The sequence below is a fragment of the Cucurbita moschata genome, unplaced genomic scaffold, assembly GCF_002738365.1.
Source record: "Cucurbita moschata cultivar Rifu unplaced genomic scaffold, Cmos_1.0 Cmo_Scf00001, whole genome shotgun sequence".
Taxonomy (NCBI): domain Eukaryota; kingdom Viridiplantae; phylum Streptophyta; class Magnoliopsida; order Cucurbitales; family Cucurbitaceae; genus Cucurbita; species Cucurbita moschata.
Window position 1 is genome coordinate 10,004,177 of NW_019268517.1, and position 23,601 is coordinate 10,027,777.

The 23,601-nt window shown below is 38.1% G+C and overlaps 6 protein-coding genes across 10 annotated transcripts; 1 reads left to right on the forward strand and 5 right to left on the reverse strand.

Annotated features, from left to right (window-relative positions):
* Nucleotides 1-125: 125 nt before the first annotated feature.
* On the reverse strand, nucleotides 126-16,102 carry LOC111453441 (sulfoquinovosyl transferase SQD2-like). 5 transcript variants are annotated; one of them, XM_023094576.1, is made up of 13 exons: nucleotides 16,088-16,102; nucleotides 6,655-6,841; nucleotides 5,420-5,497; nucleotides 3,519-3,590; nucleotides 3,237-3,307; nucleotides 2,943-3,060; nucleotides 2,759-2,832; nucleotides 2,540-2,595; nucleotides 2,376-2,459; nucleotides 2,134-2,221; nucleotides 1,970-2,047; nucleotides 1,483-1,539; nucleotides 126-641 (listed from the first exon to the last, which is right to left on the reverse strand). In XM_023094576.1, the coding sequence occupies exons 4-13, from the start codon at nucleotides 3,528-3,530 to the stop codon at nucleotides 161-163; spliced, it is 1,119 nt and encodes a 372-aa protein (XP_022950344.1). In that variant the 5' UTR covers nucleotides 3,531-3,590; nucleotides 5,420-5,497; nucleotides 6,655-6,841; nucleotides 16,088-16,102; the 3' UTR covers nucleotides 126-160. The 5 variants fall into 5 exon arrangements, with proteins under 5 accessions (XP_022950344.1, XP_022950350.1, XP_022950357.1 ...); XM_023094582.1 differs by lacking the exon at nucleotides 16,088-16,102 and adding an exon at nucleotides 6,419-6,558 and having other exon boundaries at nucleotides 6,655-6,878; XM_023094589.1 differs by lacking the exon at nucleotides 16,088-16,102 and having other exon boundaries at nucleotides 3,519-3,585; nucleotides 5,421-5,497; nucleotides 6,655-6,878.
* Nucleotides 7,125-7,493, forward strand: LOC111461879. The gene has a single exon (XM_023105589.1). The coding sequence runs from the start codon at nucleotides 7,125-7,127 to the stop codon at nucleotides 7,491-7,493; it is 369 nt and encodes a 122-aa protein (XP_022961357.1).
* LOC111453504 (putative tRNA (cytidine(32)/guanosine(34)-2'-O)-methyltransferase) lies at nucleotides 7,496-10,634 on the reverse strand. The gene is made up of 8 exons (XM_023094625.1): nucleotides 10,447-10,634; nucleotides 10,266-10,359; nucleotides 9,909-9,958; nucleotides 9,494-9,556; nucleotides 8,823-8,956; nucleotides 8,347-8,589; nucleotides 7,903-7,987; nucleotides 7,496-7,661 (listed from the first exon to the last, which is right to left on the reverse strand). The coding sequence occupies exons 1-3, from the start codon at nucleotides 10,471-10,473 to the stop codon at nucleotides 9,909-9,911; spliced, it is 171 nt and encodes a 56-aa protein (XP_022950393.1). The 5' UTR covers nucleotides 10,474-10,634; the 3' UTR covers nucleotides 7,496-7,661; nucleotides 7,903-7,987; nucleotides 8,347-8,589; nucleotides 8,823-8,956; nucleotides 9,494-9,556.
* LOC111453487 (26S proteasome non-ATPase regulatory subunit 7 homolog A) lies at nucleotides 11,931-15,486 on the reverse strand. The gene is made up of 10 exons (XM_023094608.1): nucleotides 15,127-15,486; nucleotides 14,185-14,277; nucleotides 14,017-14,098; nucleotides 13,647-13,743; nucleotides 13,467-13,542; nucleotides 13,321-13,379; nucleotides 13,025-13,147; nucleotides 12,583-12,640; nucleotides 12,412-12,497; nucleotides 11,931-12,313 (listed from the first exon to the last, which is right to left on the reverse strand). The coding sequence occupies exons 1-10, from the start codon at nucleotides 15,311-15,313 to the stop codon at nucleotides 12,242-12,244; spliced, it is 933 nt and encodes a 310-aa protein (XP_022950376.1). The 5' UTR covers nucleotides 15,314-15,486; the 3' UTR covers nucleotides 11,931-12,241.
* A 711-nt stretch (nucleotides 16,103-16,813) lies between the features above and the next one.
* Nucleotides 16,814-18,766, reverse strand: LOC111453476 (glycerol-3-phosphate 2-O-acyltransferase 6-like). The gene is made up of 2 exons (XM_023094598.1): nucleotides 18,082-18,766; nucleotides 16,814-17,846 (listed from the first exon to the last, which is right to left on the reverse strand). The coding sequence occupies exons 1-2, from the start codon at nucleotides 18,697-18,699 to the stop codon at nucleotides 16,956-16,958; spliced, it is 1,509 nt and encodes a 502-aa protein (XP_022950366.1). The 5' UTR covers nucleotides 18,700-18,766; the 3' UTR covers nucleotides 16,814-16,955.
* Nucleotides 18,767-20,453: 1,687 nt separating this feature from the next.
* Nucleotides 20,454-21,895, reverse strand: LOC111453496 (aquaporin PIP1-1-like). The gene is made up of 4 exons (XM_023094614.1): nucleotides 21,482-21,895; nucleotides 21,021-21,316; nucleotides 20,807-20,947; nucleotides 20,454-20,731 (listed from the first exon to the last, which is right to left on the reverse strand). The coding sequence occupies exons 1-4, from the start codon at nucleotides 21,816-21,818 to the stop codon at nucleotides 20,639-20,641; spliced, it is 867 nt and encodes a 288-aa protein (XP_022950382.1). The 5' UTR covers nucleotides 21,819-21,895; the 3' UTR covers nucleotides 20,454-20,638.
* Nucleotides 21,896-23,601: the final 1,706 nt, after the last annotated feature.

The following is a 23,601-nucleotide window of genomic DNA, read 5'->3' on the forward strand; positions in this document are numbered from 1 at the left end:
AAACTACCAAGTTGGTAAGTTTTTCTTCTTCTTCAGGTTCACAATGAATGTATATTATAGCAAACAATCACACGGGTGTTCTCCCAATGGAGAAGGAGATGTACCTTCTGCTACTGAAACCAAGCTGGTAGAAATATGAAGCATTTCACTGCTAATTAACTTATGGGGATGGAAAAATTCGATTAAACAGCCATTGAAATGGTCTTAGAAACTCAACTCTTTTCTTGCGCCAGAACCATATGGCAAGATTGTAGTGTTCATTACGGATTATTCGAGTTGCGGCTTTCCAGTCGTACTTCTCCATCTCCTTGCGAGCTGCTTTCCCCATTGTTTCCCTCAGTTCACGATTGTCCAACAGAGGCTTCAGCTTGTTTAAGCAGTCATCGATGTCTCCCGGGGTATAAAGGTGGCCGATTTTACCATCTTGTTCGGGAGGGATTATATCTGGAACTCCACCAGCACGAGCTCCGATCACGGGGATCCCAGAGGACATAGCCTCTAATACGACGAGTCCCAATGTCTCTGATTCGGAAGGCATTACGAAAATGTCGCTGCTGGCATAAGCCTGAGATAGCTCTTCCCCAGACAACATGCCCGTAAATACTGCAGGCATGCCAGTGAACATCTTCTCTAGCTCCTCCCTGTCATGAAAGAAAATACGTCATACAGTTACAAACAAACCAAAACATAAAACAATTCTGTCCATGACTAAGTAATTTCGAGTGTTCAACATATATCAAGTAAAAAAGAAGTAGCTTGTGCACCACAAACTTATACATTTAGACCAATATAGACCAATAATGACGTCATAGTCAAGAAAAGAGTTCCCTATAGTGTTTGTGTAACGGTCCAAGTCCAAGTCCACTGCTAACAGATATTGTCCTCTTTGGGTTTTCCTTTCCAGGCTTCCCCTCAAAGTTTTAAAATGCGTCTACTGCTAGGAAGAGGTTTTCACACCCTTATAAAACCTTTCCAGGCTTCCCCTCAAAGTTTTAAAATGCGTCTACTAGGAAGAGGTTTTCACACCCTTATAAAAAATGTTCATTCCTCACTCCAACCAATGTGAGATCCCACAGTTCACTCCCTTTGGAGCCCAGCGTCCTCGCTGGCACACCGCCTGGTGTCCACTCCCCTTCGGAGTTCAACCTCCTTGTTGACACATCGCCCAGTGCCTGGCTCTTATACCATACCGCTAACAAATATTGTCTTCTTTGGGGCTTTCCCTTCCAGTCTTCCCCTCAAGGTTTTTAAACGCGTTTACTAAAGAGAGGTTTCCACACTCTCATAAAGAATGTTTCATTCCCCTCTCCAACCGATGTGGGATCTCAAATGTAATTGTTTTACATTGCTTTATCTTATCTTGACTAAAGAGGATTTGATCCTCCGACCTTTTGGTCTGTTGAGCTAGTATATTATGTCAAAGCATATTTAACTAGTTTAGATAATAAGCTAATTACAGATTTCAAATTCCAGAACACATACCTGTATGGACCATCTCCAACGATCGCAATTCTTGCTTCGGGAAGTCTATCCATGATCCTATCAAGTTGTGAGAACAAATGAAATGTTTGCAAGATATGAACATATGTACGGCTACAAAAAAAGTCATGCTCAGGCAACCAAAAAAGACTCTAAAACCTACTGGAGGGGTTGAAATGTGTCATACTCTAAATGATTTACACTCCTAAAACCCTCCTATTTCTCTGACAAAAAATGAAGCTCGTCAAGAAAATCTCCCTTTAAACAAAATTTTCTCTGGTTTTTGGTACTACTTGTTTCTCCATGAGGATTACACGTGAAATCTGAGCATACTCAGACGACCACTTTTTTCTTAATCATTTTGCGAACTCCAACCTCATCCAAACTCTAGGCCATGATGTGGTGGCGTTAAACAGCAATTTCTAGAAAATTCAGAGAAGGCCCAGAAAGCTAACCATATTTTCAACATTTCAATTAACAAAATCAGTACCTTTTGAGGAAATCCAAGCTCTTCTCAACTCCAAGTCGTCCAACATGGATTATCAGTGGTTTATCAGGCTCGTCGCCACTGTTTGACAAAGACAGATCGTGTTAAAGGAGATAATTTCTTAAGTTACATGATTTTAAGAGATATATATGAGCTGGGAATCTCACCTAAGTCTCAATCTCATTTCCTGAGAGCGAAAGCGAGGATGAAAGCTAGCAGAATCTACACCCTTATTCCAAAGTCGAATCTTATTAGCTGCAAATAAAGAGAAATCAAGTAAATAACTTGGCTACAACTCTTTGTGAATATATGCTCTAACAGTAAAAGATGTCAAATGAATCTCTCCCTTTCAAGAATAGAATATGATAAAATAAATCTTCTCATTAGTTCATGCACTATTTCAAATCACCTGCTGTCACTCTTTCAGCTTCAAGATCCATGCCAATTGCAGCAGATGGAACCAAGGTAAGATCAGCCGCTCTGTGGAGGAATTCTAAAAAGAAAGACTGAATTCTAAATGGCGATCCTTAACATTCATATTGATATGATGGAATAGAATAAATCTTCACGTACTTATAACAAGCCACATGGGTTTAACTAACCAACTAAATGTATACCTTGGAATGTATCTGCACATTAAAAAAGACAGATACATGTTAATGTAGTATCGGATATAATCGACAACAAGATGATCTCGAATATAACCATTCACGGATTTCCAATGCTTGTAATTGGATGGTGATAGTAGATTGGAGTACGTTCAAAAGGAAAAAGGATAAGAAAAGAACCTACACTGGTACATGAGTATGGTAAGACAAAACTAGCGGTACACTTGATAGTTTTGCTATAATCAGAGCTCCGAACACCTAGAATACAGTTTGGCAATGGTCAATCTGCTAGCTCAATTCAAAAACTTCAAACTATAACGTTCGAATTCAAGAACTTCAAGATACAATGGGATGATATTGACACTTGCCATTATCCCCGGTGATGAAGCATGTATGATGTCGGGTTTAAACCGAACAACTTCTGAAATTATTCTTGGACTAAGTGCTAGAGAAAGTGGCACCTTATGATACAAGGGACATGGAAAGCTGCCAATAGTTAAAGATCAGTTGAGCAATAGATAGAACCTTCGACGGAAACTGAAGGCTTGAGATTATGAACTTCATTCATGAAAGCAAAAGAGCTGAGATAAGAAGCAAAAATGAGCAAGGACTGAGCGTCAGGGTTTTAGATATTATCATCTGACATGAAGTACCTAACTTACCTTCGCGATCCAATTAATTTTGCACCGTAAAACTCCTCTGGTACACCTTCATGAGTTGTCACAACCATCACCTAAGTAAATTATAGAAAAAGTCAACTTTTCTATTGCTAAAATATTAACTTTTTTTTTTCTTTTTTCCATATGAATTGCTTGTTTTGTATCCTAACACCGAGCAAAAAATAATTAAATAGAACATACTCAAGCTTGTCGAATTAAAGAATTCAAGATTGGTTAAAAATGCATGTATAGAAGCTGAAATAGAAGAAAGGGATAAAATTGAACCTCGTCACCCATTTCACGTAGATAGCGAATGAAGTTCTGGAAGCGGTTTTTGTATCCCGACACGTATCTGTAAAACCAACAATGCAGTGATTCAACATTTTAATGACAAGTATCAGCACAATGAAGTCAATGATATAAAGAAAAAGAAGAAATTTCTTCAACAGGATGGCCTAACGTATTATGATTTGTGAACTATAGAGAGAGAATTTCTTATTCTTCGTTTTTTTCCTCTAAAAGAAGAATAAGAAATAATCTCCCTATAGTTCACAAATGTCCATTAAGAAAAGTTTCAGCAACACTTATTATATTGTATAAATGTCCATTAAGAAAAGTTACGAAACTAAACATTCATCCAGAGGATACATGTGAAAACCCGCCATGGCCGCAACCCGGAGACTACTTGGGCCAATGCATTGCGAAGATCGAAGTAGCTTCCCATATCAAAAGCTGAGTCAATGAAGTTAGAAATAGCCCCTTCAAGAAGAGGCCTAATTAGGATGCCCAGGAATAAGATCCAAACCAACCCTTCATTTGACATCAAGCATATATCAACCCATAGATGCATTAAGCCATGTAAGACACAAGTACAATGGGGAAAAAGCAAAAAGCAGTCGAAACAAAATCTTAAGATCAGCTGAAAATGCGGTTCCCTGTAACTAGAAGATGGGAAACAAACACACAAGGCCAATAGAAGCTTCAACAGTAGAAAACACAGATCGATTAAGCATAGAAACACTCACGCAAAGGGAGAAGGCTCAATAAAGAGAGCAATACGACGAGGTATGGAATTGATCTCAGGGTCAAGCAAAGGAGGACTATCATCCTCACCATCTTCAGGCCTAACTTCAGCAATAGTCATTTCGTTAGCCTCAACACTACTCCTACTTCTGGGGCTTAAAGTAGAAGACTAAAATGTGGGATTCTAAAAGAGGAGGGGGCTTTAGTGGCGGAAGTGGAAAAGGGAGGAGAAAGAGAGTTTTGTAGAAAGAGAAATGGTGTTCATTATGAAAGGAAGTTTGACACTTGACAGCATATAATATGGTATTTGCACTTTCTGAGTTGGGATTTTGGGAAGAGGATGAACTTTAGCTGTCTGATGATTTTGAAAAGTTGGGTAACAAAGCAAGCAATCCAAAACCCAAAAGAGAAGGAGAGAGACAAAGACGGAAAAATTCGTCGAGTGGTATTGGAGAGCATCTGGGAAGACTGGAGGAGACTACATTTGTGGACATTCCAATTTCCATTCCCAATTCTTTGGATTTGTCTCCTGTGTGGAATCAACGAAAGCTTCTTCCTTTTTCTCTTTTTTTTTTTTTCTTTTTTTCCATCCGTCTAATTTGGATTATCGTTTATTCGTGTTCATATCACGATGACAATTACTAGTTAATATTTTAATGGATACAAATGGTTTAAAATAATAAAAGAAAAAAAAAAGGGGGGGGGGTTGGTTTTGGTTTAGGTTTGAGATGAGATGAGCGCATGAAGTCATCAGCTTTTCCTCCAACTCTCATAATTCACACCCAGCTTGGAATTTCTGGTTTTGGGTCAATTATTTTTTAGTTTCTTTGTTGCTTTTTCTTCACCAAACGTTGGAAACTCTAACATCTATCTAATACACCATTATACCTTCACTTATGGATTTAAATAATTACCAAATTTTCTCTCTGATTATTTATGTTAGCTTAGGTCAGATGTTTCTATTATTATATAATTTTTATTCATAAATAAAAGTGAAATTATCAAATGTATACTACCAAGTCAATTATCAATTCTGTCCATTAGGAAGAACTCATAATTTAATCCATATCTATAGTAAATGACTAAAATGGCCCTCACATCAGAAAATAAAAATAAAAATAAAAAAAATCAAACGACTAAAAAGGTAATTTCTGATGGGCTTACCCGTACTGAATTTGTCAAGCCCACCGTAAAGAGCTTTAGCCCGTTTTGACAGTTCGGGCCGCCTCTGCGTTTTGCCCCTACACAGAAAGGATTTAAAGAACCCATAATTTCAGTCGATTTTTAATAAAATAATTAAAATAAACTAAAATTATTATAACACTTTTATTTTGAAACTTGCATCATCTAAAAGAGGAGCTTTTTAAAAGATCGGTCAAACTGATCGATCGATCAATAATAAACTAACATAAAGTTGGTCGTGAATGATAACTAATCTCTGGTTAACTTCAAATTATAATATACTTAAAAGGACAGATAAACGTGAAGCTATCATTTTCAACTAAAAACCATGGGTGCACCAGAAGCTTAAATAAATAATATTAGTAAAATTTCAAAGGAAATGACACGACGCAAGAATTTTAACCTAAAATTTTTATGTGCAAAAATCTTTTACAATGGCAATAGTGCATTCGTCGGAGATAAGAACGAAATATTATTTATAAAGGTGTAGAAACCTCTCTTACTATAACCATTTTTCTTGGGGAACGCAAGAAAGAGAAAGCCCAAATAGAACAATATTTACTAGCAATGGGCTTAGGCCGTTCCAAACGATATCAGAGCAGACACTAGGCAATATACCGAGGCTAAGCCTCAAAGGGGCGGATTGTGAGATCTCATATCGGTTGGGAGGAAAACAAAACATTTTTTATAAGAAAGTAGAAATATCTTACTAACATCAGTATTTTAATAATCTTGAGGAGAAGCCTAAAAAGAAAATTCGATAGTGAAGGGAAAATGGCGTAAATGAACAGGAATTAGGACCAAGGGGGGTTTTCTTTGATTGTGATTGTCAGTACCACATTTGGCGTGTGGATTCATCAATCTAATGGCTGTAAGTTTAGGTTTAGAGAGAGAAAAAAGAAGAAACAAAAAAGAATTCAGTTAAAGATGTAGAACAAAACATAAGCAAAAAAGTAGAAGAAAACATAACAATGACGTACACAGTATAATTAAAGGTGTTGAACAGATGAAGAGGAGTCAACAGACAGGTAAAGAATTGAATTCAGGCCCCCTTCAGCTTTAATTCTCAGTCAAAAGGTCAAAAATCTCAGAGCATGCACATTTTTCAAGACAAATTATTCTGCGAAGGACAGTAAAATAGAAAAGAAAAAGTGAATGGGAAAAAGTTTTATTCAAGCAACAGGAGACACACAGAGAGAGAGAGAGGCCCACTAACCTTAACCATGGCGAAGGATTTCTGTGATTCTACTGCAAATGGGAATCAAGATGGCCATCTAAAGAGAAACTTGTAGGGCCCTTCCGTTGTGCCTCAAAAGCAACGATGATGCTGAGGAGTATCAAGTGGTTGTCTCTCTCTTGCTCCCCCCTTGATTCTCTCCCTCTTCTACTTCTTCTTTTTCTTCCTCTTTTTATTCTCTGCTGCCTCCACTGATCTCTTTTCTGACCTAATCCACTTCCCATAACACCCTTCCTTCATGCATTACCCATATAAAAACCTAATCTTTCTCCACCCCTTCAATCCAAACCAAGAATCTTTTTATATAAATCAAATGTCTATTTGAACGTAAACCAAGCGTTTACTTTGAGCCTCTCTGCCGACTACAAAAGTTACTACCTTCTCTCTGTCTCTCTCTAAAACCCATATCTGTTTATCCCTTGGATTTACATCTCACTTGTAAGGTTGAAATGACAAGGAAATCCAGCAAACGGGTCAGCTTCAGTCCTGATGTGAATGATAACCCAACAGTCGTGCTCAAACACGGCGGCGGTGACGACGGCGCTGGAACTTTGAGCTTCGGCCTGAGCAGAGACTCAAGGCACTTGCCGGTGGGATTTCTACAGAGTTTCAAGGCCAGAGTAAGTGAAGCCATTCGCTTTGTATCCACCAAAAAATCTTCACGAAAGGTTTCTTCAGCCGCCACTTTTACAAGGTCAAGATCGGTTTCGGATTCCATGGAGTCGCACCGAGCTGAAGCAATCGAAGATTGCATCGAATTCTTAAACCACTCTTCATCTTTGTCCAGATTAAACTCAGTCTCTGGAAGTACTTACTGAAAGTTCTGTAATCGTGGGAGCGGAACGCATGTAAAATATAGTCGATATTTTAGACATTCTTTTGCGTGCCCGTCTCTGTAAGATGATGCTGTAGCAGATGATAATCGAGTTTCAATCTTCGAAGCTCGAAACTTTCCTTGTCTAAATGCCTTGAACTCGAGCAGATATCTGTTCATTATAAAATTACATAAATTGGATATCTACAATATATCACTCGATGAGGTAAAAAAAAAAAGAACATATAAGTTTATTTCACTGAGTTATTTTTGTTCAATGATGTCCACCATTAAACGCCTAAATTATGGCATCTCCAAAAGGAGGGAATGGGATAGACAACAAGAATCTCTATGCGTGATATGTCGGGTCATAAATTTTTAGAAGGCAACAGTTAGAAAGGGATGAGTTAGACCTGTGAATTTGGAGGGCCACGCCTTTGAATAGCTCAGATTCCCATTAGCAAGGATGGTTGGTTGATTCACAATCAGGGGGGCCACCTGTAAAACCCAAGTTTGTCCAAACATTTGCATATGAAAAACATAGAAACATGCAGACCGACATGCAGTAGAATGCCCTTAAAAAATGTGTAATGCTCAAAATGATTTTCCTTTCTTGTTTTTGTTTGTGGTATGCATGGGGGTGGGGTTCATGTCCATGGAAATTATGAAGGATGAGTAAGACTCGTGCGGGACAATCTCGTGCTTATCATAATACATCTTCTTAATCTTTATGTATTTCGATTAAAATAATCAAAATCAAGATCCACAGCATTTTTTTTTTTTTTTTTTTTTTTACAAAAATAGGACAGAGACTGAGAGGGGGGAGGGAGAAATGATTGCTGTTTCTTAATAATTACCCGTCCATCCAAATCAACTTTGCAGGTTATCCAACATTGAATAGCACAATCCGGAATCCAAGGAAGGTTTAGTTCTCGAATTCCTTCACTGGAAGGTTTTCTTCATTTCAAGAGCCCTGTTGTAAGGAGGGGCAATAGGAGGTCGCACAGGATCAAAGTTCTCTCGGCACCTCTGGGCAGTGGGTATGAACGATCGGAATCATATCCGCTGAGGGGATACTTTATTGGGATGTATACTTTAATCTGAGAGGGACACAATGCAGCAAAATAGCAATGCTATTACTTCCTCTTGTGTAACCAAAAATACCAGGGAATTGATCACATTGAAATCAGAGACACTAATTATATAAAGTTTAAAGACAAGAAGACATGGTCATAGCCAGCTGTAAAACATATTAATCTTTAAAGATCAAGAACATGTTGTATCAGGTCCTTCGATATGTGAACTCCCAATCAAGGTCGTACATCGAGTTTACCTAAGTCATCTCCTCCTGATGGGCTTCCCACCTTTTCTAGCAGGGGTTGGATCTTATGGGTTGAAACCGTCAGGAGGCGAATAATTCTCACAAACTACAAATGCCTCAACATTCACACCCAGTCCTCGTATGAGCTTCAACATGAACATAAAGTTAAATCATAGTCACTACTTTGTTTAAAAGTTAAATGATGCCAAATAATCACTTGTAAGTTGTAACTAGTTATAGTCTAATCAGCCTGACACCTCAACATTTGAGCAATGGTATTAAACGACCGACTACCTAGAATCAAATAGAACAATTCACGGTTGTAATTCAAAACCTTTTAATGTTCATAAACATAACCATCGAAGTTTTAGAAAATATGTGAGCTGCCTTTTGACTATCTTGTCCTCTTTTACATGTTTTTTTTTTCATATTACAGATGCCACCACGAACATAAGCAAACCCCACAATTTGGTGTTGGGTGGACACGAGTCCCACCTAGTATTAAACGATAACAATCTAAAGTTCAATGGGATCTGAAATCCATGCGTAAGAATCCTATGAACCAGACGCTATAATGACAATTTTCACTTAGAAGGGTATCATTTTCAGGAAATAAGTTCAATTATAACCGAAAGATAGACCTATAGAGTTACCAATAAAAAAAAGTGAAGCCAAAAGGTTACCTATACTGGGATTGCGACTGCCTTTCGGTTTTGCAAAAGTCACTACGGGAAAAGCAACTTCAGCTGCAACAAAAAAAAAAAAAAAAAACTCGAAAATGTAAAACAACAGAAACCTAGCTTTGATTATGGTCCTCGCGTAATTCGTTATCATACTTGACAAGTTTTACCAATGCTAAACATGTAAAAAATAATCGACACGTCAAAGCAATAATCTCAAGGAACAGAGGAGATCACAGCAAACCTTTCAACTTGACTGACTAAGAAAAAAAGAAACTAGATGAGAAGAGAGATTCATATTGCAGAATTCTTGTAAGAATTAGTTGTATTTTATATGAAAAATTGTATTTCCCCCATAAAGCATTGTCCACTAGTTTGATAAACAGATTGCAACAAGAAGACACCCAAAAGAGATTACCTAGCTCCAGCTACCAGGGGCTGCGCATAAATTCACCACTCGCTTGACTCCTGCAATTGAAAGTTCATGAACAAGATAACACAGGTAGATTGCAAAACTAAATAGATCACACAGATTTCTAGAGGATTCTGGAAAACTATTCTGTTATGGAAGGTTAATCCAAAATATTGCGGCATTGTTCACGAGGGAATAATGACATCTCCAGGACATAGAACTCCTAAAAAACAAAGGAAATTAGTATTCTTGGAAAGGAATATTTAGTACCAATTACCATTCATCTGGACCATCTCAGTGATTGACATCCTGGCAGAAAGGTAAAAATATTTTAAGAAAGAGGAACCCAATACAAGAACAAACCTTCAAATATGTTAAATTCTTCATCTATGTTCAGAAGTTTGAACGCACTTCGAGCACGCCAGCCTTCTTCTTTTGCTTTACTATAGTATATATTCTGCAAACGAGACGAAGTAAATAATAAAACGTGGAAAAAGGTAATGAACCAAAAGGACAAATAGCCGAATTGAATTGTAGTCAAGACCCTCTTATCTCTTGAAGCTTTGCCCATGACTGAAGGATCAAGAAAGTTACAGCAGGTCACCAAGCCTTACAGCAACAACCCAATTGGAGCTTCAAATTCCTCCAATGACAACAAGAGGTTTCCACATTCATGGTCAAAATTGAAATAGAGCATAAATATCTTTGAACAGTTAAAAGTTCGAGGCTAGAACATGCCAAGCGGTGTTCTCATAAACAACTCCAAGAACTAGCTCTAGAATCTTCACCTCAGAGTACCACATCAAACACAAACAGTAAAACCTTTACATGAACAGCGTATGAGATAGAAAAGTCTTGATCAGGCATTTCGTCGAGCATCTTACGCTCTCTGTGACATACAGAACTTCCACAACTCTCCACCGACAACTGCTTAAATTCAATTGGACGCAGCCAGAAACAATTCTCTAACTCATAGAACTAATATTGTTTCTGTCATATCTGATGTCAACTTCAAGGGACAACATGTAAAATTATCAACAACCAACTACGCAAGCAAACTAATAGTTACAACTCAACCAATCGCCAATGAATTACAACTCAACTTCAAATTGGAATCAAGTACGACAACAGGTTTTCCAACAAGCCTTACAAGGAGCTCTAGGAACTCTGGATAGTTGTTTGAACAACCGGTTAAACATAAATGCATCGAATTCAATAGGTATAATAGAATGAATTAGAGATATAGAGCCGGAATGTGCTCACACAGCAACGGAAAGCAAAAGCAGAGACAAAAAAAAATCAAGGGAAGACACTCTTACAGTAGAGATGCATGGCTATGTCCGAAACAAGTTGTCAAATCTTCTGTACAATAATTTTGTGCCGGCTTGCCGCCATTGTTAAGCGCTTATTGGATCGTTTTCTCCCTCCTTAATTCTTTAAATTTTAAATTTGGATAAGTATCTTTTAATTAATTGTAAATTCTCTCTAAATCCCAATCCCAAACCTGGTCTCCAACCGACACAGAAATTGGCCCAGCAAGCCGTCTCTATAGTGGTAATCGATTTGGATTGTATAGCTGCTTGGAAGCATAAAGATACATTAAGGTCTCCAACTGACACAGAGATTGGTCTAGCACTCGGGGCGCCCCTCCCCAGTCTCATGAACTTGAGCGGTCTCTATAGTGGTAGCCGATTCGGATTGTATAGCTGCTAGGAAGCATAAAGATCGATCAATGTCTAGATTACAAAGCATTAAAATCTCCAACCGACGAAGAAATTGGCCCAGCACTCGGGGCACCCCTCTCCCGTCTCAAGAACTCGAGTGGTCTCTACAGTGATAGCCGATTCAGATTGTATAGCTGCTGGAAAGCATAAAGATTGATCAATATCCAAATTGCAACGCATTAAGATGTCAATGCCCAACTTCCCAACAGTAACTCATGTTAATAATCCTTCTCAAGGAACTTTCTCATCAATTCTAACATCAAACTATTACTAATTCAAAGTTACTATAATTGGAAGCATAGGATTCCATCCATCCATCTTTTCATTCATCCCGACATCAAATTTCCTTTTATATAAGACATCAACAATGCTACAGATTGGAGGAACCTTCTGAGAAAAAGATAAATGAGTGGTCTACGTGACAACATGTTTGAGCAAATAAACTGAGGGTGTACAATTAACATTGAACACAAAAATGGTCAGGAAAATACATGCTCCGAAACTAGCCATCTCTTCCAATAGGATAAAACAAAGATGTCATCTACCAACAACTCAACACAGATAACTAGTTCCTTCAACTTCTAAAACAACAGATTTGTCGATGGAAGTTGCATGTTAGTTTCCAGACACGGCGGGAACAATTGCTGGTTTTGCGTCCTCGGCCTTCTCGTGTTCTTTGTTTAGCATCTAGAGAACAGATTTTGCACGAGAGCAATGAATGATTATAAGCTCATTGATATGTATAATATGCGGGCGTAAATTTGGTGCAGAGGGAGGGATTTTACCTTGTTGTTGATTAAATTATGTAGAGCAATGACACTCCGGATGAGTGAGGAAAGATAAATAACCAGCATCATATCATTGGTTTTTACTGCACAGTAGGGTAAATATAGATGAATATTCTCAAGGAAACATGTTAAATAGCCAATGGAGAAGAATCTTGAGTTAGTGTTTACCTGCAAATGATTTTATCAATTCTGCCACATTTAGATTGGGAAGAAGGTTGAACACATCCTGCAATTTTATCATGAAAATAAAAATATCGGTATAGATCTAGTTGGTGTGAAACCCTATAAACTGTTCTTGTTCATAAGAATTTTCTTAAGAACTGTTTCTTCCTTTATTAACAGTGTGTCTTTTTGAGTAGCAAAACTACAAGCAATGTCACCTAGCTGGGAATCAGATTAGCACGACACGTGTACTCAGAACCAAGGCATGCCACATAAACAATGGAAAACGTGTTTGGAGTTGCGGAATATTTGTCATTTGGATTGGAGAGCTAGTGCAGAAAGCACATCATCAAATACATACTATTATACACACGCATACATAGGTACATCTATACAATGCAGTGAGATGGTTAAAAAGCTAATGGAAGAAGCGAGGAGAAAATGATACCTGTAAATGGTAAAGAATCTCATGGTTTAATGGAAGCTTCTCATCAATAACAAGATCGAGGTAGCCCCGAATCTCACGTAGTCGTGCATCTAAACCTTTTAAAGCAGTAAGTTTGCCTGTAACCTATAAAAAAAAACATTTATATAAGCCAAAGCCTTTTGTAACCTAATGCTTCCATCTAGACGTCGAGCTCGGTACATCGAGTCAATCACAAAATTCGGGAAGGTGATTTGAATAAAAGAAAACTGATTGAAGAGCACTGCAATTTTAAGAGAAGTAACAGTAAGAAAATAGACCTCATTAGCAAGTGTACTAATGGTAGTATCCTTCACATCCCTTAGTAAGTGCTCCACACCTGTATTTAGACCAAACAACAAGGTTACGAGGTAAGAACTGATAAAACATCCTAAAACGAAGATATGAATCTCATTTTATAACTCACCAATTTCCTCGACCTCGTGGGCAGCAATAACTGAAGGTACATGAACAAAGATCTTCTGGCTTTTTTGGGTAGCATTCTGTCATCCCAAATTAGAAGATATGTAAGGGCAACTAGAAAATCGTTTTTATAGTTAATTCAGGACCATTAAGCTAATATTGGAAAAAAGAGATAAAACCGTACTTCTTTAACTTCTTCAACATCATAGTAGGCTTTAGTAGGTATTCCCAGCTCCTTGGGTTGTACATCAATAATCACAAGCACAGGATTCGGTACATAACTAAAAAAACACAAAAGAGCGTGTGAATGACTCGCAGAGTAATCAGAAAAACAACATTGGCCAAAAGGATACAATATTCATCATTGACTGACCATAGAATGGCTTTCAAAAGGGTCTAAATTGGTGTTACAAAATTACACAAGTAAAGTAGCTCAGAAAATTAGATAAAATGAACACAGAGGACAAACAGAATAGTTTGAAGCTATACAGAATTTGAGAACTTGAAAATAAAATTTTATGAAACTCAATCCCAAACAAGTACGGAGATCTTACTTGTGGAACAACTGGTGAATATCTAGGTCATTTTCCCGTAGCTTTGGACCTGTGCTATACCAACCTACGATGTGCTCCTTAGCTGACACGTCCACAAATGATGGATGATATAAGCAAACAATCCTCAACATAGAAAAATACAAAAGGTACTAGAAGTAGAGAAATTACCATTGATCCTCTTGAACATTGAAAACATCGACTCGTGATAGTTGTGGTCAAGAAACCATATGCTCGGATCTTTCTCGTCTTCTTCAAAGGGCACTGAAATAAAGAGAGTATACCATACAAAGGTCACAACTAAACATAGATCAAGACCAATTGATGTAGTTCAAAGATAGAAAACTTGCAGACTGCCCTTCACAACAATAACCGCCCTACTAGACTCATACTGAGTAGACTATTAACAATGTATGGGAAACAACAAAACTCTAAAACGGAGAGAAATAAAAACTCTACCTAAAATTAGTAACGGCTCATCCGAAAAGTCCTAACAATCTCATGTCAGATGGATAAGAGAAAGTTTTAACACAACGAGTGTCTTAAGGGTTGAAATTTTTTACTGTCAAATCCAAACCTGCAATCCAAGCCGCCGTTCATCGGGGCTTCGGGAGCTCGCCAGCTCCCGTGTCATCAGGTCACCAACTTCCTTGACCTTCCGGCACGAGGCGTCTACATGGGTCAACCGAGTATAGGTTACCCAAAGAACTTCTAGTGTCATACAAATCATGAAAAGTGGAAAAGGCGGGCAAATGAGTGCCCGAATCCTAATCAATTCCTAATGAGAAGCAACCTAGGAGAATTTGCGAATCAGGGCAGCCAAAGCGAAAAGATGGCTTCTTTTCATGTCTATTTCGCGAATCAGGGCAACCACAAGAAAGGTACATTTCCAGTCTCTAAAGCAAATTCCAACTTCTGTTCAGCTAACATCAATTTCAGAGAAATACCCAACAAAATGCCCAGATTCTTCGTAATGTTATCATAAAAATCAACCAGCATCCACTTTCAGGTATTAAACCGAATCAAGCGACTAGAACATCCAGATCCAAACACGCTACAGCAATATTTTTGACAAGCGCTAAAGAGATGTCGGAAAGAGAGACGAATACAGACCTGCATAGCTATTACTGACATCGACGGTGCCCTTGAAAGAGCTACCAAGTAGGACTCCTACAACTCGTTTACGGGATTCCTTGGCGACTCGGTTGTAGTTATCAACGATGCTGAGTAAAACCAGGGGGTGGACTACAACCTTCTCGACTGGCCTCGATGAAATTTGCTGCGTCTTGATCACATCCATGGCGGAATTCTTGCAGTGTATCCGAGTTCAATCGAATTGGCGCTTCTGTGCCAAAGCAAAACCGAGTTAGAAATGAAGGATTTTGTTTAGGGGTTTTCTTGTCAGGAAAGAAAACTTCGACTCCGACGCCAAAAGAAACCACGATTTTTTTATTTGCTCTTGAGGTTTAAAAGAATTTCTCTAATATTTAAATAAATAGCGTGAAAATTAATATATTTTAATAGGAAAAAAATAAAAATAAAATAAAATAAAAAAACTCGCGAGACGAGCCCAAAATTGCCCGGGCAGATCTCATGTGAGCCCATATGAGCCCATTAGAGCCCAATATTAGAGAATGAAATGATCCAGCCCATCCAAGGGAGGGTAGGCAACGCGGAAGGATAACGAGGCGAAGTTCTATTAGTTTGGGACATTTTTTTACAAGAGTGTAGAAATCTCTCCTTAACAGACGCATTTTACAAAAGTGTACAAAAGTTTAAAGATGACAACATCTACTAGCAGTGAGCTTGGCCTGTTGCGAGGATTTGTTGACTGTTGAGAAGGGGACGGATAATAAGAGTGTGATGAGTACCCGAGACGAGAGTGTAACCAACCAATTTTGAAGGCACGGAGCATCCGAATTAGTGTCCATATGCTAGTCTTTTGTGTGGACCAATAAAGTAAAGTAAAGTTGGTTGGTGTGAGATTTAATGTATATGCTCTACCATTGCCAACTTTCAAAATACATACCCATCCCTCTATCATATCATTTTCTTTTCCCACATTTAAACCTACCTCTTCCTCCTCCTCCTCCTCCTACACTCTCCAACCACCAAACCATAACCTATAACCCATCTTTAAACAATGGGAAGGGCAAGAAATTAATGCCCACATTCAAATTGCCACCCAAATTATGCCATATCACCCCATCTTACCCTACCAATGGCGCGTATCCCAACTGTTTTAAGCTACTATCTTCGTCTCCTATAGGCTGCGCCATCCTCACCCACGGTCGCCCTTTACTCAATTATCTTATAAATCAAATCTATTACGGAGAGATTTTCACACCCTTATGAATAATCCATTCCCTTCTTCAAGAGATTCACAATTCTCTCCCTTCAAGACTCAGTGTTCTCGCTGGCACTCGAGCTCCTCTCTAATTCAGGGCTCAATTTGGTGTCTAGCTTTGATTCTATCTGGTGTTTGGCTATAATTTGTCTATTTTGGTCCGTTATATATCATCATCAGCGTTACAGTTTTAATACGCTTCTATTATAGAAAAATTTTCACCTATTATAAAGAATGTTTTGTTCACATCTCCAACTAGCGTCACATATCATCATTCTTAACTTATTTTTCTTTTTTTGAAATTAAGTAATAAATTTCATAAGTTATTATTATTATTATTATTTCCTTCCCTTTCCTTTGTATAAATATTATATAAACCACACTAGAAGAAAATTATTTGAAAAAAAAAAAGTCACGATATTTTCTGTATACATATTTAAAAAAAGAAGAATATACATAAAACGATTTATATAATTAATCTATGACCATTTTGACAGCTCAATCTTATTTTTTTTCTCTAATAATAAACTTTTTATGGAAAATCAAACCAATATGGAAAATCAACATTTTTTTTTTTTTGTTTTTTTTTTTTTGTTCAAGTGTTCTTCTTAACCAATTCGGCATTTTCCTTTTTAGAAGAAACTCGGCCATCAGTTCCAGCAAGAATCCCGTATTTCCCCTTTCTGGTCAAATTAGTGCACTCAAATCCAAGAGTTCCGGCGACCGCCCTCTGAATATAATTCGCCACCTCAATCGCCGATTTCCCGCTGCTGCAGGTCATTTCCGCCGGCAACTGATTGAGAAACGTGATATCGTAAGTCGGCCTCGGATTCATAAACACGAAATATGGATCCAGCAATTTGTGTCCATTAACCGTCGTTCCGAAGAACACACTCTGTTTCGTGTTAATGGCGACGGGGACGATTCTGTCAGTCAACTCGGCGAAAAGAGCACTAAATCGCAACAGAAATGGCTCTCTGCAAGTCGTTCCTTCAGGGCAAATCACAAGGTCGCCATCTTCAAGAAGACGTTTAATATGAGCCGCATCTTTCTCTCTGTCTCTCGATAGCGCCACGGCCTTGATCGGAGAAATTATTTCTGTGAATTTACTTATACTGTAAGTAACGCAGCTGATTTTTCTGCCTAATGCGACGGCGATAATCACTGGATCTAAGACGGTGCGGTGGTTGCAGACGAAGAGGACGCCGCTCTGGCCTTTCTTCGGCGGCGGCGGTGGAGTTCCCTTAACATTGATCTTAATTCCAAGAAACTTGTAGTTGTACCAAGCGATTCTTTCCGGCAAAGGAATGTTGGTGTAGACTCTAAGAATTGAAAGCATTACGCCGATCGGCAGCCATAAAAAGGTCAATAGCGCAGCCAGTGGCGTCGGCCGTTGCACGAATCGGCCGTCATGGAAAATAATCGGACTTAAAAGCTCGTTTCTCGGTAATGGCTCCTTGTTCGATCTTGGCACCATATATCCTTCCTGAAAATTCAACACAGTTTGAATATATGAATTAAAACCTCTGTTCTTATTCACACATTTCTTTTTCAATTTCAAATTAAATATTCAAAACTATGATGACTAATTCACGTGGTTGAAATGCGTGACGAAGATTCGGGTGCGGCACGAAGATCTTGTGGCTAATAATTAATTATTAATCCCTTCCGAGCTAAATTTTACTCAAATATACTGTTCATATATATAATTTTATACATACCTTGCAAATTGACATGAACTCATGGTCAGTTTCTCTATCGCCGAGCCCCAAATCCGGCAAATCAGCGCCAACTTCCTTAACAAGAGCCGTCTTCTTCAGATCGCCGACGAGAACTCCAGGTTTCTTAACAAATCCAGTAGCCCTACCGGATTTGGTAATTTCAAGCTCGGTTCCAATGACTTTATCAGCGCCCAAAAACGTCTTCACAAACGGCTCCACCATAACCCTAGGATTCGCCGTCACAATCAACCTCTTTCCAAACGAATTAAACACGTTCCAAGTTTCAGGATTAACATCCTCACAGTAAAATTTAGGCAAAACAGAACGAGCCACCATTTCGATATCAGCGACTTTCAATCCAGCAAATGCAACAAAAATAAAAGCCTGAATGGCAACAGATTCAGAGAAAAAAAAGTAAACAAAGTAAACAAACGGCACAGAGACGAGAAGAAGAAGTCCCCGGAAAATACTCCCGGCTTCGACAGCCACAAGCATGAAGTAAGGAAAAGCGCTTTGCGAAAGAAGCAGAGTTCCATCTAGATCCGCAGCCACCGTCTGGTTTTCGCGTCCGGCGGTGGTGCATTTAGAAATGGCGGGGAATTGACGGTAAGCCCCCATGGAAATCGAAGAGAGGAATGGAGAAAGGTAAAGAGAGAAGAGGAGCAGAAGGGGTATATAAAGGAAGGGTAGGCAGAGATATAATGAGAAAAATAATGGAAGAAGGAAGAAGCATGTGGTTGAGAGAAATGATGTGTAAATTGATACTAAAAGCTATAACAATTTGGAGTGGTTGAAGGTGGATAATAACGCCTACTTACACATTGAATTAGCCTACTTTTTTAGTTAGTTCATAAGCGCCGCCCCCTCACCGCCGCATTTAACTTCCTCCGGCCGTCGCTCAATCTCTCTCCATTGCTTCATCCTTTGAGCTTCACATACTTTCTCAACAACCATATTTATTAGGTTCCTTTGTCTTCCCACCTGAATATTTCTTTCCTTTTTTTTAATGAAAATTTGTGGTGTCAACAACAGCCAACCAAATTATTTCAATCCTTATACAACAAGAAAACACCCGAGTTCGAACCAAACCACAATTCCCGCGTTGCAACCATCCACATTGATCTTTTAGTTGACTCGAGTCGAGCCTGATGGTTTAACTCGAATGAGCCAATAAGAGTGATCTTAAGAATAGGATGACTAAAAAAGAACTAAGGTAAGGTAACTACATATATGCACTTCTTTTTCAGTGGCTCAATCATAGATACTCTACTATGTTGCATGTGAGTGATGACAAAATGGGGCAGTCAGTAAGTAACATGACCATGTTGCAAGGAAATATTGGGGTCATCTGAACTTTGTTCAGTCACGTGAATAGTTATTTTAGTCCCTACTTTTATACTTTATAGTAACAAAATCGAGAACGTAACTTCAAATATATAATAATACATATTAATGTGAGCATATATCCAAACTACATGAATATAATACGAAAAATGATGGAATTAAACGTGAAAATGTGGATTTGTTGATGAACGTAGGAGAAGCCATCTCTCAATTCTTCTACATTTATTTTTACAACTACCTACAACAACTGTTTTTATATTTTTTTAAAAATATTATAATAATTATTATTTCCATCAACCCAATATGGAAATAAATTTTTTAATAAATATAATTAAATATATAATTACGATATAATACGTGCATATTTGTATTTACGTGCATGTGTATGAAATAAACTTACAAATATCACGTATATAATAAAAGAAATGTCACGTTATTAATTTATGAGATTAAAAATAGATGAGAAGAAACTGAACATGCACTTGAACTACCTACGTCAGTTTAATAACCAAAATAGAATCAAATTTAAAAACGTTATTCTAAAATAAATTTAATCGATCTAACTTAGTGGCATTTATTTATGTGACAAAGTGACCCAAATTTAATACTCGAAACTATCCAACCACAATTTTTCCATATCACTTTCGAATTCTTTTGGTTTCAAAATTAGAATGATGCCTAAAATTCCTCCCACCACTTTTGATTTATTTAATATTTAAGCATGCAAAAAAATCAAACAAAAATGTATTATTTTTCACAAATTTATTGTTCGTTTTAATTTTAAAATTTATATCACGAAATTAGTTTTTTTTTTATAAAATAATGTTGCAAATATAATATATTTATGTAAAAATAATGTTCTCAATATAATAATTATAGAATAATTAAGTCGTTTCGTAGATAACTATTTTTGTTTCGTATTTATAATAATGAAATGTTTCTTACATTAATGATTTGTCCCTTATAATATCAATTAATATGATATGCGATTTATTTCTAAGGCCAACAAACCTATGAAAAATGTCAAATTTATGGTTTAATTCATGTGAATATAGCTTTTATTATTATTATTATTACTAGTGCAACTAACACAGGAGGGGTTATGATTGGGCCTTTTACTCAAGTTCAGGCCCAAACTTATTTGAAGTCCAATTATAATTGGGCTTAAATATGGGCCGACCAATATTTTCGAGCCCAAACCATATGGATAAGCTCATCTGGACTTGAATGGTATTGCTCTGATCACTGTCTGATGGTAGAGAGCCGCCAGTGCTGCTCCGATCAACGGCCCTGCCCAGAACACCCACTGCCCCACACAAAGGCAATAATAATTTCATTTATGATTTTAATAATTTATTTATTTTTAAAATGACATGCTTACATGGTCATGCCAGGCTTGGTGGCGGTTGTAAACGAGGGCGGCGCCGAGGCTTCTGGCCGGATTAATGCCAGTTCCGGTGATCGGAATGGTGGCCAAATGCACTAAGAACACCGCGAACCCAATCGGCAAAGGAGCCAACATCTACGAAACAAACCATAAAATTATTACTCATAAATTTGCTTTTGATCATAACAGAGAAGCTCATTAAGCTTACAGGAACATGGGAATCTCGAGCGTTTCGCTTTGCATCGGTGGCTGAGAAGACTGTGTAAACAAGAAGAAATGTGCCCATGATTTCAGCTCCGAGGCCGGCTGTCTTGGAATAGCCTGCATTGACGGTGTTAGCTCCGCCGCCAACGGTTTCGAATTGGGCGTTTTCGAAGGCCTTTACGACGGCAGCACCCGAGATGGCGCCCAGGCACTGCATTATTATGTAAAGGATTGCCCTTGTTAGAGAGAGCTTCCTCGCCAGTAATAGCCCGAATGTGACGGCTGGGTTTATGTGACCACCTGAGCCATCAATCTTTAGTTAGGAATCACAACCCTACACAATGATATGATATTGTCTATTTGGTTTTGTTTTGATTTGGGTTTCTTCAAAACTTGTCGTACCAATGAAGATGTATTTCTTACCTATAACTCATGATCATTATTTAAATGAGTGGACGTGGGTACCTGAAATACCAGCGGTGCAATAAACAAGAGCAAAGATCATGCCGCCAAAGGCCCAAGCAATGCCTTGGACGCCAACAGTGTTGCACTTATTGGGAGATTTGGCGATTCCCATTACTGTCAAAATAGTGACATAAAGGAACAGGAAAGTGGCTACAAACTCTGCAATTCCAGCTCTGTAGAACGACCATGACCTTAGCTCCCCCGCCTCAACCAGCGGCGCCGGCGCCGGCTCTCGGTAGTCCTTTGCCGCATTTTGGGTCTGAGCTGCCGTCCCAATCGGCTGCCTCTCCTCGAACCTGTTGGCTCCAACTCTCACATCTTCGTCTCTCCCTTCCATTTTTTCACCTCAAAACAGAGCCAAAATGTCTGTTTTTAAGGTGTAATTTCCTTCTCTTGTAAAATGGAAGTATAATGGAAATGGGGATTATAAAAAGGGCTCTTCTTCTCTAAGGGGATGAATGAGTTCGACGATGGTGGGGCAACAACTTGGCGTAGCTTTCATGCGAAGTTTGGTGGGGTAAGTCTTTCTTTTTACTCCCACCTTAAATTTTTAGAAGACTCATTCATATTGTCTCTTCTAAAATAAAGTAACACGAATTTAGCTGTATCCTTCTCTCGTCTAATCGATATGGGATTTTCGTGACTCTCTAATTAATATGGGATCTCACAATTCACCCAACTTCAGAGTCTGACATCTTCATAGATACACCGTTCACGTTCACTACTAGCAGATATTGTCTCTCTCAGTCTTCCCTACCATTGATAATTTACCTGGGATCCGTAAAATTTTACATAGATTTGATGTAATAAGAATATATATATATTTTGTAGGGCACATGTATCAAAATTTGCCGACACCGACAAATTTTGAGATGTGAAGAATGGTCATGGGATCGAGTGCTAGGGAACTAGAAGGTAACATGCCCATCTTCTGCACTGTCCTTTCTTCTCATTATTTAACTTTATTCGCTTTATTTCAAATATTACATATATATATATATATATATATATATATTAGAAGCTTAAAGTACTATCTTGCATTTATTAAGTTGAATCTAACATGGGTGTTGGAGTAGTTTTTCCTTTAGTTTTCTTCAGTCAACTGCGGTTACGTGTCAATGTTCATTGGTTCATGTCGTTGTGGAGATTTCCGTTGTGACCCATCTTCAAGGCTTGAACAAGGAGGAAATACCACAGGGAAACCACAGTTTGAGATTGTTAATGTGAAGTGAGCAGTTCTACTAAACCAATTCAAAGACTCTGATTCAGTTAGATCTAATCAATTAGGTCAGCTCGACCCATTCAGTCCAAATACGTTCTTTCGTTCTTAATTGATCTTCAAGGCCAATAGGCATCAATCACCATTGACTTTCATGAATTTAGTTAATTTAAGTTTTTTTTTTTTTTTCATATGTATCTTTAAGTTATTAAAAACATGTTTGAATCTACTTTCATACACGATATGATTGTAGTGATAAAAAATAAATTTGGGTTAATTACACATTGTGTAATCAAGAAATTAGCCACCAAAATCATCCAAAGGAGGTGATGAACGACATGTTAGGCCTAACAACCCAATTTGATTCATATAAGTCCAAGCCCAACTTGTGTATCTATCAGCTTTGGGCTCACATCGACTGCCAGAACCCAATTTGATTCATATAAGAGCTTCTGCTTTGAATTTGAAAGCCCAAGTCAAACCAGCCACCATACCCAAGGATTCTCACAAGGCTATATTTTATTGGTTAATGGGTGAAGAATTAATTAAATAAAATAGCGTAAAATGTGGACACAAACTCATATCCAACCGAGAATCCAAATGGTGTTCTTCCCATGTCTGCCATATTCATCAAATCCACAAAAACAGGGGAAGAACAGTCAGTGGAGACATACTGATACACAAGCTGGAACGCAGTGCTCACCCAAAGATAATCTTTTAATACAAAAACGGATGCCGAACAGTTTTGATAATTTTCAGAAACTGTGCGAACTGATGAGAGTAAACTAACCAAGACATTCAAAGTGTTCTTGAGATTGGTAATGGAGGTTTGGCTGAAAAAGATGGTTTTGTTATGACCCGAAACCGGAAGGAGTGCAAAAAGAAAAAGGATAAAATAGAC